At 37.4% G+C, this 14,664-nt stretch overlaps 1 protein-coding gene across 3 annotated transcripts in view; it reads left to right on the forward strand.

Annotated features, from left to right (window-relative positions):
* GOLM2 (golgi membrane protein 2) overlaps positions 1-14,664 on the forward strand; it is a 131,895-nt gene that overhangs the window by 65,222 nt on the left and 52,009 nt on the right. For all 3 annotated transcript variants that reach the window (XM_004466752.4, XM_004466753.4, XM_023591228.3), the window contains exons 5-6: positions 3,038-3,182; positions 3,520-3,600. In XM_004466752.4, the coding sequence (XP_004466809.2) occupies positions 3,038-3,182; positions 3,520-3,600 (226 nt within the window). The remainder of the gene's footprint in view (positions 1-3,037; positions 3,183-3,519; positions 3,601-14,664) is intronic.

Raw genomic sequence — 14,664 nt, forward strand, 5'->3', positions numbered from 1 at the left:
AAAATATCTTTTATCTGTCTTTTAAAAGTAATTTTTGCTGTTTATATATTTTTCAGATTGTAAAATGGTTAACTTTTTATTAAAATCAGTTACTTTTATTTTATACATTTGAGAAAGAAAAAAAGTGAGAAATTTTTTCCTTATCAATCTCTGTTATTCTAACATCCTTTTTTTTTAATATACTTTTTTTATTTTTAAAGATACTTAGGTTACATAAATGTTACATAAAATATATAGGAGATTGCCATATGCCTTGCTCCCTGCACCTCCCACATTTTCCCCTGTGGACAACATCCTTCATTAGTGTGGTACATTTGTTACAATTGATGAACACATTATAGTTTACCTTGTAGTTTATACTCTCTCCCACATGTTTTTGTAAGTTATGATAAGATATATAATGGCCTGTATCTGTCATTGCAGCGTCATTCAGGATAATTCCAAAGTCCTGAAAATGCCCCCAAATTATGCCTATTTTTCCCTCTCACTCCCCTCAGAACCTCCAGTGGCCACTGCCTCCACATCAATGATAAAAGTTCTTCCATTGCTATTCTATACTAGAATAACAACAAGTCTACTCTAGTCCATCGTTCATTTCCCAATCCTGAGGAAATCCTGAGGATTCTGGGATGGTGATGCCCACTCTGCCTCTAATTGAGAGGGGGCTTAGATTCCATGGGACAGATGCACTTGCAGACTCTCTCTGTTTTTTGAGATGGTCATTGTCCATTATCATCACCTCCTTGTTAGTTGTCCTGGGTGAGTTCAATGAACTGGAGAGTAGGTGTTGCAACTCGGCTGAGATTCAGGGCGCAGTTGGTACATGGGCAGTCCAAAGGTTTAAGTCTCTTGAACATACACCTTTCAACTCTAGTACTAACTATAGGTTTAAATAGAAGGGACAGAAGAGCCATGTGTAGGGAAACCACAACTGAGTCCAACTCTGCCACATTGGGAACCATAAATTCCAAAGCAGGGCACTTGCAGGGCACCAGACTCCTGAGCTGTCTGGAGATGACATGGTTAGGAGCAGTTCGGAGGGAGTACTGATCTGTTTATTGTCCTGTCATTACTTTAGTGCTTTCATGTTGCAAAGGCAGAGAAAAACCACAGGAGACTAAGCAGACCTGAGGATTAAATGTAATATAGTATCCTAAAGTGGATCCTGGAACATAAAAGGACTTAGTAGCAAAACTGGTAAAATCTGAATAAAGTCTAGAGTTTAGTTAATAATTAGGTACTAATGTTGATTTCTTGGTTTTGACAAGTGTACATTAAGATGTTGGTATTAGGGAAACTGGGCGAGAGATGTAAGGAAATGTTCTGTATTATCTTTGCAACTTTTCTGTAAATCTAAAATCATTTCAGAATAAAAAGTTTATTTTAAAAAAATAGGAGTCACCCTTACAAAATCACCAACATTACATATAAAAAGCCATCTTATTTTAAGAATTTTTAATATTGTCCATTTCATATAAAGGTACTGTCATTAATAATGCATCAAAGGCATAATATCTTTGTTTGCTATTTTAAGTGGAAAAATATTTTTAAACAATAGGCTTCTGACTCTTTAAATATCTTTCATTTTATCCACATCTGCAAAATAGTGGAGTACTGTAGAAATATGATATAGTATTACAGTGAAAATGCACAGAGAAACTGGGTGGCTTCGCAGGTTGTGCCTCATGGATTTCCTCATTCTTGGCCTTCATATTGACATGTTCAGAAATTTCAATTTATTATTTCACTCATCAGTGTTTAAGCTCTCAGAACTGATTCTAGCTTACCAAGTTCACAGAGAATGTATAGTGAGGTGGTATATCATGATGATTAAAAGAATGGGATTTGGAATCATAAAGACCATGATTTGAATCCCTTCTCCACAATTCTCTAGCTTTGTGACCTTGGACAAGCTACTTAACTTGTTTAAGCCTTAGTTTTGTTTTATTTTTTGTTTTGTTTTGTTTTTCCCCAAGCTATTCATTTATTTCTACTAGAAGATATATATGAAAGTAGTTTGTAATCTATGAAGCATGGTGCAAATGTTTTTGTTGTTTTTATCTGTCAGGTTCACTGGAATACTTAATACTTGATTGTCAAAACACCCTTTCTTCTCCTTTATTGTGCCAAATTCTTAAGATTTGACTCTTGTTTTTTCTAGACTTTCTGTAAGTTTTTAGTGCTATTGTTTCTTAAAATGTTACTAGTAATTATAATTCATAGGGCTTTAGAGTTTACAAAGTATTTATATTTGCATTAAATATTAACTGAGGGGGCTTATATGGCAACCAAGTTTGTGCACTTGATTCTTTGCTTCTCCCAATTTTCCAGTGAGGTGAGACTATAAGGGAGAAAACTGGGCCACAAATAGAAATTAGTCATGCTTAACCATATACCCAAAGATTCAAGTTTCTAGGAGATGACATGGTTAGGAGCAGGTTGGAGGGAGCACTGATCTGTTTATTGTCCTGTCATTAGTTACTGTGCTTGGGTGGCCAGTGCATGTTGGAAGTTTGCCCATTTTCCACCCTTGTCTTCTCCACTTGGGGAAGTCTTTTGACAGTGTCAGTAGCCATCTATCATCAACCTCCTCCTGTCTGCCATCCTGCTTGATTCCAACATATGCCTACAGAAAACTCACCCTGTCTGTAGCATGCAGAATGATGCTTAACCATAAGACTTCACAGCAACCCACAGTGCTCAGCAGGCTGTCTTTCTTGCAGAATCACTCCCTGAGCATAGCAAAGAGAGTTACCTCTGCCTAACATTTTAGGTCACTTACTGTAATTAGAGGTTTTAAAAAGTGTTAATATTATTTGACTTCAGTATCAGGTTTAAAGACTGAACAGAAATTAATATGATGTTTCCCATCTCCAAGTGTTCAGAATTTTTACCCATTGTATATGTTTTAAATGGTGAACTGTTTCAGAACATTTAATTAATAGTTGTGTCAATGGTTTTGAACTGAAAAATATTTACTGTTTTCAGTTCAGTATTTTGAACTGAAAAAAATTTATTCTTACTAAATCTCTATCAGCAAGAGGCGCACAAGATTCAGTCAATTGATGGCAATGATTTGAGTATAAATGATCATGCAAAACCTAAAAATATTCCAAAAGTAGCTGAGAATGCTGCAGATAAGAATGAAGAACCTTCAAACAATCATATTCTACATGGAAAAGGTATTATTATTTTTATTATTTTTTGTTTTGTTTTGGTTTTTTGTGTGTTAGTAGGATATTAACTTTTCTTTCCCATTTTGATGTGAGCACTTTCATTTATAAAGAATATTGGTTTGATTTTAGTTCAGTTATGGTTAGGTGTCTGTTTAAATTTGAATCCGTTGATTGAGGAGGAAAAAGTAAGCAGTTTTAGAGTTATATGTATGTCCCAAGCAATATGCAAAGATGTTTAGTCAATGACCCTATTGCTTTAGAAACTGCTTATTACATTCCATGAACATATTTTCAGTTCACATAAGGAAAAATACAGAATTATATCTTTTCATTACTTGGACAGAACAAATCAAACCAGGTGGTGATGCAGGGATGCCTGGGATAGAAGAGAATGACCTTGCAAAAGTTGAAGATCTTCCCACTTGTAAGTAAAAATTATTAGAAAATGCAACTAAAGGGATTATGTTATTTTTCATGTGACTCCATTCTCTTTTTTTCTTGATAACATTTGGAAAAAGTCACAGATATTTGGATAGTTGATATTTCTAATTAATTAACTACCATTGATTGCCAGCACTTTTTTTTGGATACAATTTTTATGAAATTTTTTGCTGAAATTCTGACAGTTTGAGATTATTTTCCTGCATCCCAAAAAGGGAAAGATTATGTTTGTAAATTTATCTGTTCCTCTGGGTGTGATACCTTTTGATTGTATTAAATTCAGTAAGGGGCCTCTGATTAAGTTTACTTGATAAAATTAATTTAGGGCTTCTGATTGGGTGATTGGGATATGGCAGTAAGGGCTGATATAAACGGACACTCACTCAGAGAGAGAGAGGGAGAGAGAGAGCTGTCATTTTTTATCCTGAGGCCCTGGAAGAAAGATGAGCCATTGTCTTCATAGTTAGTTAGCAGCTGACTGATTTAGAAGTCCTGAGAGATAAGCCCTTTGTCAACCTACAGCTAAGATCAGGAAGAACTTGGGCCTATGGAGCCTTAAGAGGAAGAGGAAGCCAAGGAAGGAGAGACCAAGTAGAGATCAGTGACTATCTTGTTTCAGTATGACTTTGGTGAGAAAGTAACCTTGAATTGGATTCTTTAGGGCCTTATAACTATAAAATTTTACCCCTAAATAAATACACTTTATAAAAGTGAATGAATTTTTGGTACTTTGCATCAGCATCCCTTTGGAAGACTAATACAGAAATTATAAAATACTTTTTTGCCTTGATAAATAGTGCGTCAACCATATTTGAACCTTTCCCTGATGACTCGAGGTTATTACTTATGACAGTTGTGCTACATTACAGTCATTTATATTTACTAGAAGTATAAATGGCTCATTTCGTTTATCCTATATGTTCACAGACTGCTGTGGTAGTAGTGTGTTTTAATGAAGCATAGTAAAACTTCTTACAGAAAGGCTTAACTTGTCCTTTTTGTGAATTACTTCATACTTTCTAACAGTTTTTCAATGTTTTTTCTTCTTTTATGGATACTTCTGTGCATATCTTTTTCTTTTGTTTATTATTAGCCATTTTCATGTCAAGTCTTTATCAGTCCTGCTCTCCTAATCCCATTTAGTTTTTTTTTTCCTTCACATCTCTTTGTTTTGCTTACCACTTCTATATTTCTTGGCTTTTGTGGGTACCCTCTCCCCCAGACCAATTTATTATGGTGGAAAAAGTGGAATTAATACTACATCTTTGTCCCTTCTTGGCTGTTTTATTTTTTCCCCTGTCTGCATCTCAGTGATTACTTCTGCAGTTACAGAGTTATAGCTAGTATATATGGTTGAAGTTGCTGAATGTCTGAGGTTAAAATAAATGAAGTATTAGTCCTTTCATTTTTATAGTTTTACTATCTTTTCCAAATTTTTCATGTCTGTATTCTTGGGGGTTGCCAATTCATGGTATATTCCCTTAGAATAAAGGTAAAGGTAAGAGCAATAACAGGTAAAAAATATTGAGTTAGAATGAGCATGATTTGTTTGTAAGGCAATGAAGTAATGCAGTGATTCTAGAAGTGTGGTCCCTGGAGCAGCAATACCAACATTACCCAGGAACTTGTCTTAGGTTCCACTTCAGACCTACTGAATCAGAAATTCTGAGGATAGGTCCTGGCAAGCTTTGTTTTTGTTTTGTTTTTTCATTTTAAAAACAATTTATTGAAGTATATTCGTTCATACATGAATATACATAAACAGTAAGTGTTTAATAACAGTTGTGTACTTATAAAACAAACATGCATAACATCATACAGGGTTCCCATACATCACCCCACCACAAACACCTTGCGTTGTTGTGAAACATTTGTAACAAATTATAAAAGAGTATCCTCAAAGTTTTACTAACTTCAGTCCGTATCGTACACTTGGTATATTTTTCCGCAAACCTACCCTATTGTTTTTTTTGTTCATAAACCATACAATTTATCTAAAGTTTACAATTGATTACATTTGGTATAATAACAAAGTTGTGCATTCATCACTTCAATCAATATTAGTGGATTTTCATTATTCAAAAATGCAACGAACAACAACACAAAACAAACCACTGTCATACCCATATTTTAGTGCTACTAATTACAAATCCTGTGATGTGCTTTCACCACTTATACTCATTTCCAAACATTTCCAAACAACTTTTTACCAGTTCTGCACAGATTAAACCTCAGGTTTCCATTCTCTAATCACTTTCTTTTCTCTGGTGGCCTATATTCTAGCTATTAACTCCATAAATTTGCTTAATGTATTTGTAATAGTGAAGTCATACAATATTTGTCCTTTTGTGCCTGAACTGCTTCACTCAACATAATGTCCTCCAGGTTTATCCATGTTCCCTATGCTTCACAGCTTCATTTCTTCTTACAGTTAAACAGTAGTCCATCCTGTGTATATACCACAGTTTGCTTATCCATTTGTCAGTGGATGGACACCTAGGTTGTTTCCATCTTTTGGCAATTGTGAATAATGTCATTGTGAACATTGGTGTGCAGATGTCTATTAGTATCACTGCTCTCAGTTCTTCTGAGTATATACCTAGTATTGCCAGGTCTCATGGTAGTCCTTTATCTAACTTCCTTAGGAACCACCAAACAAACTTCTACAATGACTGGACCATTCTACATTCCCACCAGCAGTGAATAAGCATTCCTATCTCCACATCCTCTCCAACACTTGTAGTTTTCTATTTTCTTCATAGTGGCCATTCTAGTAGATGTGGAATGATAACTCATTGTAGCTTTGATTTGCATTTCTCTAATAGCCAGTGATGCTGAGCATTTTTTGTGTGTGTTTTTTTTTTTTTGCCATTTGTATTTCTTCTTTAGAAAAATGTTTATTCGGGTCTTTTGCCAATTTTTAAATTGGGTCATTTATCTTTTTATTGTTGAGTTGTAGGATCTCTTTATATATCATGGATATTAGATCCTTGTGTCTGGTATGATTTCCAAATATTTTCTCCCATTGAGTAGGCTGCCTTTTTACCCTCTTCTCAAAGTCCTTTAAGTTGCAGAAGTGTTTAATTTTGAGAAGGTCACATTTATGTATTTTTTCTTTTGTTGCTTGTGGTTTGGGTATAAGGTTTATGTGACCCCTACCTACTACAAGTTTTGTAGCTGTTTCCTTATATTATTTTCTAAGAGTTTTATGATCCTGCCTTTTATGTTTAGGTCTTTGATCCATTTTGAGTTGATTCTTATATCAGGAGTGTGGTAGAGGTCCTCTTTCAGTCTTTTGGTTATGGATATCCTGTTCTCCCAGAACCATTTATTGAAGAATTGTTGTGTCCCAGAAAAGTGGACTTGGTAGGCTTATCAAAAATCAATTGACCATAGAGGTGAGGTCTATTTCTGAACTCTTAATTTGATTCCATTGATTGATGTGTCTGTCTTTATGCCAATACCATGTTGTTATTTTTCTTTTTTTAAAATTTAGTTATATTTTTTATTGTCTATTATTTTGAAGATAAATAGATCACACAAAATGTTTCGTTAAAAAACGTTAAGAGGTTCCCATATACCCAACTTCCCACTCCCCCACCCCGCATCTCCCACATCAACATCCCCTTTCATCAGTGAGGTACATTCATTGCATTTGGTGAATACACCCTGGAGCACTGCCACACTGCTTGGACCATAGTTTACATTGTTGTCCACACTCTCCCCCAGTCCATCAAGTGGGTTATGGCAGGATAAACAGTGTCCTGCATCTGTCCCTGCAATATCATTCAGGACAACTCCAAGTCCCAAAAATGCCCCATATCACACTTCTTTCTCCCTTTCCCTGTCCTCAGCAACTCCTGTGGCCACTGTTTCCACATCAGTGACACAACTTCTTCCATTGCTAGAGTCAACAATAGTTCTGTAGTAGAATACCAGCAAGTCCACTCCAATCCATATTATATTCCTCTGTCTTGTGGCCCTTGGGATGGCGATGTCCACTCCACCTCTAAATTGAGAGGGGTCTTAGATCCCACATGGCTGATGGATGCAATTCTCCTGCTTGCAGTTGTAGACACTCTTGGTTCCCTGGTGTGGTGGTTTACCATTCTCACTTCGTGTCAGTTGACCTCGGTACGTCCAATGAACCGGAGAGTAGGTGTAGCGACTCTGCTGAGGTTCAGGGCCCAGCTAGCTCATGGACATTCCAGAGATTCAAGTCTCCTGAACATAAACAAACCCCAGAGTCAGTCACAGGTTCAGTAAAAGGACAGAAAAGGCATGTGTAGAGAGGTCACATCTGAGTCCAACTCCATTACACTCAGGCCCACTGGCAAGGCACTGATCTCCAGAGCCATCTGCCATGACTGTAGAACCTGTTGTCTCCATAGCCCTAAGGAGCACTGGCAGTCTCTGGGATCAAGCTGAGATGTGTATAAGTGCGACCCCTCTGATGACCTCCTGACTCATTTTGAAGTCTTTTAGCCATATAAACTCATTGTCTTTACCATTTCCCCCTTTTATTCAAGGTCTTTTTCTAGTTGCATTACCAAATGGTGATGGTAGTAATCCCTTGGCACCAAGAAGGCTCATCCCCGAGAGTCATGCCCCATGCTGGGGAGAAGGTAATGCATTTACATGCTGAGTTTGGCTTAGAGAGTGGCCACATTTGAGCAACATAGAAGCTCTCAGGAGGTAATTCTTTTAGGCACCCTTCAGCTCTAGGCTAGTTGAAACATAGTCATCAGTATCAAGGGCCCATCATTGGACCATCCTTCTTCACTGGTCTTTGTCCTTGCCTTTGGGGGATTGTTTCTATTCCACTGGGGAATGCAACAGAGGTCCCCAGGATGGGAACTCAGCAGTCCCTCAGTTGTCATGTGTAACTCTATCCACTATGACAATACCCAGCGAATGTCTGAACATTTTTATATACCCTATTTACATGCCCTGGAGAACTCTCTCCCACCCATGCATCCCCCCATCAGTGACACCCCATTCCAATGATTGATGTATCTATCTTTATGCCAATACCAATGGTATTTTGACCACCGTAGCTTGATAATACACTTCAAAGTAAGGGAGTGTGAGTCCTCCAACTTCATTCTTCTTTTTTTGGACCCATTTCCTTTCCAAATAAGTTTGATACTTGACTTTTCTATTTCTGTAAAGTAGGCTGTTGGAATTTTGATTTTTATTGCATTGAATCTATAAATCAATTTGGATAGAATTGACACCTTCATGATATTTAGTCCTCCAATCCATGAACACAGAATGTCCTTCCGTTTGTTTAGGTCTTCTTTGATTTCTTTTAGTAGTGTTTTATAGTTTTATGAATACAGATCCTTCACATTCCTGGTTAAATTAATTCCTAGATATTTAAGTCTTTCTGCTGCTATTGTAAATGGAATTTTTCTTCTTGATTTCCTCCTTAGCTTGCTCATTACTAGTATATAGAAATGCTGCTGATCTTTACGTATTGATCTTGTATCCTGCCACTTGGCTGAACTCATTTATTAGCTCAAGTAGCTTTGTGTAGCTGTCTCGGTATTTTCTAAATATAGGATCATGTCATCTGCAGATAGTGAAAATTTTCCTTCCTCTTTTCCAGTTAGGATGCCTTTTACTTTTCTTCCCTAATTGTTCTGAAAAGAACTTACAGCACAATGTTGAGTAACAGTGATAACAGTGGACAGCCTTGTCTTGTTCCTGATAGAAAGCTTTCAACCTCTCCCTGTTGAGTATGATGTTGGCTGTTGGGTTTTCATTATATGCCCTTTATTATGTTGAGGAACTTTCCTTCAATAGTTAGCTTTTGAAGCATTTTTACCAAGAAAGGATACTGGATTTTATCAAAAGCATTTTCTACATCGAGATGTTCATGTGTTTTTTTCCCCCTTGAATCTGTTCATGTGGTATATTATGCTAATTGATTTTCTTATGTTTAACCACCCTTGCATATCTGGAATAAAATCCACTTGACTGTGATGTATAAATTGTTTTTATATGTTGTTAGATTTGACTGGCAAATATTTCGTTGAGAATTTTTGGTCTGTAATTTTCTTTTCTTATTGTATCTTTATCTAGCTTTGGTATTCGGGTGATGCTGGCTTCATAAAATGTGTTGGGTAATTTTCCCTCCTTTTCAGTTTTTTGAAAGAGTTTAAACAGGAGTGGTATTAATTCTTTTCTTTTTAGGTACTGGGGGCCAGGGATTGAACTGGGAATTCATATGTGGGAAGCTGACGCTCAACCAATGAGCCATATTGGCTTCCTTGAGTTGTTTTTTTGTTTGTTTGTTTTGCTTGTTTGTTTTTGTTGTTGTTTAGGAGGCACTGAGAACCAAACCTGGGACCTCTCATGTGGGAAGCAGGCACTCAACTGCTTGAGCCACATTTGCTTCCCCATTCTTTTTTAAATGTTTGATAGAATCACTTGTGAAGCCATCTGGCCCTGAAATTTCCTTTGTTGCAAGATTTTTGTTGACTGATTTAATCTCTTTGCTTGTGATTGGTTGTTGAGTTCCTATATTTCTTGTAGAGTCAGTGTAGGTTGTTTATGCATTTCAAGAAATTAGTCCGTTTAATCTAGGTTGTCTAATTTGTTGGCATACAGTTTCTTATTATATCTTCTCATAATATCCTCTTATGGCCCTTTTTATTTCTTTGGGGTCAGTAGTAATATCCCCCTTTCATTCCTGATTTTATTTATTTCCAGCTTCTTTTTTTCTTTGTTAGTCTTGCTAAGGATTTGTTAATTGCATTGATTTTCTCAAAGAACCAAGTTTTGGTTTTGTTGATTTTCTCATTGTTTTTTTGTTCTCAGTTTCATTTATTTCTCTGTAATATTTCTTCCTTCCTTCCTTCCTCCCTCCTTCCCTCCCTCCCTCCCTCCCTCCCTTCCTTCTTGCTTTGGATTTGTTTGATGTTCTTTTTCCAGTTTCTGTAGTTGTTAGATTCTTTGATTTTAGCTCTTTCTTTTTTAATGTAGACATTTAAGGCTGTAAATTTCCCTCTAGTACTGTCTCCACTGTATCACATAAGATTTGATATCTTGTGTCTTGTTTTCACTCGTCTTGAGATAGCTACAAATTTTTCTTGCAATTTCTTCTTTGATCCACTGATTGCTTAAGAGTGTGTTGTTTAGCATCCATATATTTGTAAATATTCCCCTTTCTTGCCTATTTTTTATTTCTAACTTCATTCCATTTTGATCAGAGAAGGTGCTTTGTTTAATTTCAGACTTCTTGAATTTATTGAGAGCCGTGTTGTGGCCCAACATGTGTTCTATCCTGGAGAAGGATCCATGAGCACTTGAGAAGAATGTATAGGGAAACGGACTTGGCCCAGTGGTTAGGGCGTCCGTCTACCACATGGGAGGTCTGCGGTTTAAACCCCGGGCCTCCTTGACCCGTGTGGAGCTGGCCCATGCACAGTGCTGATGCGCGCAAGGAGTGCCGCGCCACGCAGGGGTGTCCCCCGCGTAGGGGAGCCCCACGCGCAAGGAGTACACCTGTAAGGAGAGCCGCCCAGCGCAAAAGAAAAGTGCAGCCTGCCCAGGAATGGCGCCGCCCACACTTCCCGTGCCACTGACAACAACAGAAGCCGACAAAGAAACAAGACGCAGCAAATAGACACAGAGAACAGACAACCGGGGTCGGGGGGGAATTAAATAAATAAATAAATCTTTTGGGGAAAAAAAAAAAAAGAATGTATAAACTAATTTGGGGTACAATTTTATGTATATGTTTGTCAGATCCGGTTCATTTACCATATTGTTCGAGTTCTCTGTTTGCTTGTTGATCTTTTGTCTAGGTGTTGAGGTCTCCAACTATTATTTTGGAGATGTCTGTTTCTCGTTTAGTTTTGCTAGAGTTTGTCTAATATATTTTGGGGCACCCTAGTTAGGTGCATAGATATTTATAGCTGTTACTCCTTCCTGGTGGATTGTTTCTTATATAAATATGTATTGTATGGCCTTTTGCATCTCATCACGTTTTTGCGTTTAAAGTCTGTTTTCTCTGACACCAGCATAGCTATTCCTGCTCTCCTTTGGTTACTATTTGCATGAAGTATCTTTTTCCAACCTTTCACTTTCAGTCTATCTGCCTCTTTGGGTCTAAGGTGAGTCTCCTGCAGACAGCATATGGATTACTCACTTCTTTTATCCATTCTATCAGTCTGTGTCTTTTGATTGGGGAGTTTAATCCATTAACATTCAGTGTTCTTACTGTAAAGACATTTCCATACGTTTTATCCTTTGGCTTTCATATGTTATATCTTTTTTTTAATACATCTTTTTTACCTTTCTGATAGTCTTCATTTCCCCACTCTCCTCCAAACTTCTCTCTCTTGCCTTTTCTTTTCTGGCTGCAGAACTCCCTTGAATGCTTCCTGCAGAGCTGGATTCTTGTTACAAATGCTCCTAGTTTTTGTTTATCTGTGAATATTTTAAGCTCTCTGTCATATTTGAAGGACAATTTTGCTGGATAAAGTATTCTTGGTTGGCAGTTTTTCTCTTTCAGTACTGTAATTATATCATACCACTTCCTTTTTGCCTCCATGGTTTCTGAAGAGAAATCCACACAAAGTCTTATTGGACATCCATTGTTTGTGATGTTTTGCTTTTTTCCCTTGCTGCTTTCAAAATCTTCTCTTTCTCTTTGGCATTTGGCATTCTGCATAGTAAATGTTTTGGATTTATTATAGTTGGAGTGTGCTGTGCTTCCTAGATATATATATTCATACCTTTCATGATAGTTGGGAAATTTTCAGGCATTATTTCTTCAAATACGCTTTCTGCTCCTTTTCATTTCTCATCTCCTTCTGGAACTCCCATAACATATGTTGTTGCACTTCATGTTATCATTCAACTCTCTAAGCCCCTGCTCGATATTTTCCATTCTTTTCTCTCTGTTCTTCTTCCTCTTCAATTTCAGTTGTTTGTTTCTCTACCTCACTTTTCTTTTCCCATGATTTCAAATCTATTATTGTGTACTGCTATTGTATTTTTAAACTCACTTATTGTTTCTTGCATTCCCATAAGCTCTGTTACTTTTCTATCTAAGATTTCATATTTTTCTTTGTGCTCACTCAGTGTCTTCTTGTCTTTTATTTCTTTAGCCATGTTGACCTTCAGCTCCATGATTTGATTTGGGAGATTCACATGAACCTCATTGATTATCTGTTTCAAGTCTTGTATCTCATCTGGAGCTTTGATTTTTTTATTTGCCTGAATCATATCTTCCTTTTTCTTTATATAGCTAGTAGTTTTTTGCTGATGTCTAAGCATCTGATTCTGATGCTGAGTTTAATCTGATGTTCAGTTTCTCTCTTTTGCCTAGGGATTTACTGTTAAATAGCTGTATGCTACCACTGTTCTTTGACTTGTTCTAGATATTTAGGAGTGCCCTTGTTTAACTGTTCAAACCAGGGTTAAAGACCTCTTAATGGGGTGCAGGTGAGTTTCCAAGGGCCTTGGAGAGGATGATAGTAAAGGCACCTGTTTGCCTCTTTTATTTATTATTATTATTTTTCCTTTTTGTGCACTTTTCTGGTCTGGCCAGTAGACAGTGATCTTTGGCACATCTCTCAGCTCAGACCCCAGGTGCTGGGGGGAGTGCATTTCCTGTAGCTCCTGAGGTAGATGGGCAGTGCAGTAGCAATGTCCTCAGGGCTAGCCAAACCTCACAAACAAACTTTCTCAGAGGCTGTTCTCCACCCTTAGGGGGGCTACACCCTCCTTCCCTCTGCCTCTGCAGCAACCAGCCTGGTTTTGAGCAGGTATTTGAGAAGGCAGTTTACCGTTAGTTCCCAGTAATAATGTTGCAGCCCCACCCAGCCTGGAAGTCAGTGATCCCTCCCTTGCAGAAGACCAAATTCACTGGCCAGAATCTGAATTTGCAGAAGGCGGTGTCCCTCGCTCTCCCATTTCTTGGGTAAGAGGACTTCTGTAACCCCCTCAGGCCATAGCCATTTCAGCCCACAGGCACTGCAGTGCACAGACAGCTATTTGTTTCGTAGGTGGGGAAAAGAGCTCTCTCCGTGCTGCTTTTGCAGTTCTGTTCATGGGATTTTCAACCAGCTGAGACTCCTTTCCTTTGCCTCTCTTCTGTGTGGTAACTCATCATCCCCTGGTGTCCTGAGCCCCAGAACAGTCTCCAGACTATCAGTTTTTTTCTGGGAGAGAAATGATCCCTCCACCTCTGTAATCCTCCATTTTCCTGGAAGTCCTCAAGATATGTTTTACGATGACTTCCAGTTGATTGTGAACAATGCTAAAGTTTAAGAACTACTCAAGTATAGTGAGTACTCAAGTACCCACTGGCTTAGACATTTAAAGAAATGTTGAAGGCAGGGACCATGTCTTCTTCTTTTGAGATTTTGCAGCACTTACTATAGTCCTAGACTCACTGAGTTTTAGTGTTATTAATTTCTTTCATTACCCTTATTTATTTTTTAAATTATACACATCATTTTGCAACAGATAAACTGCAGATTTCTGGTATATAGAAGCACACTTTTCAGTTACATAAGCAAGGGTTACCTGCTTGCATGCATTTATTTTTTATGTCACATATATATACACATATGACTTACATTTACATATAATTTTTAACCTCTATTGTCCATTTCCACATGGTAGTGATAAAAATGTGTAATTTCTCAAATTTATTTTCTCTTTGTTCCACTAATGTCAGAAAGAAATTTTCCTGAAGAAAATAAGGCTCACCCAAATGTAGAGAAGAAAACAATTTATTCTCAATCTTGCAAGAAGGTGCACACAACCAGAAAACGTGGCTGGTGCCCTGAACAAAGAAAAATGACACAGTTCGTACCCCTAAGCCTAGCACGCAAGCCCTTCCTCTGTTTTTCCATAGACTGGATACTTCAGAAGTTATAACCTATCCGAGAAGATCTAACTTTCCTGTGCAAAAGTTTGTGATTAACTGCTTCCCCCATCACATTCAAACCATTTTAGCTTTTATCTGCTCCCCTTTGCCAAATAAGGAATGGAATTTAGTGCTGAATTGGTACTGACTTAGCTC

The sequence above is a fragment of the Dasypus novemcinctus genome, chromosome 3 (assembly GCF_030445035.2).
Source record: "Dasypus novemcinctus isolate mDasNov1 chromosome 3, mDasNov1.1.hap2, whole genome shotgun sequence".
NCBI classification, from domain to species: Eukaryota; Metazoa; Chordata; class Mammalia; order Cingulata; family Dasypodidae; genus Dasypus; species Dasypus novemcinctus.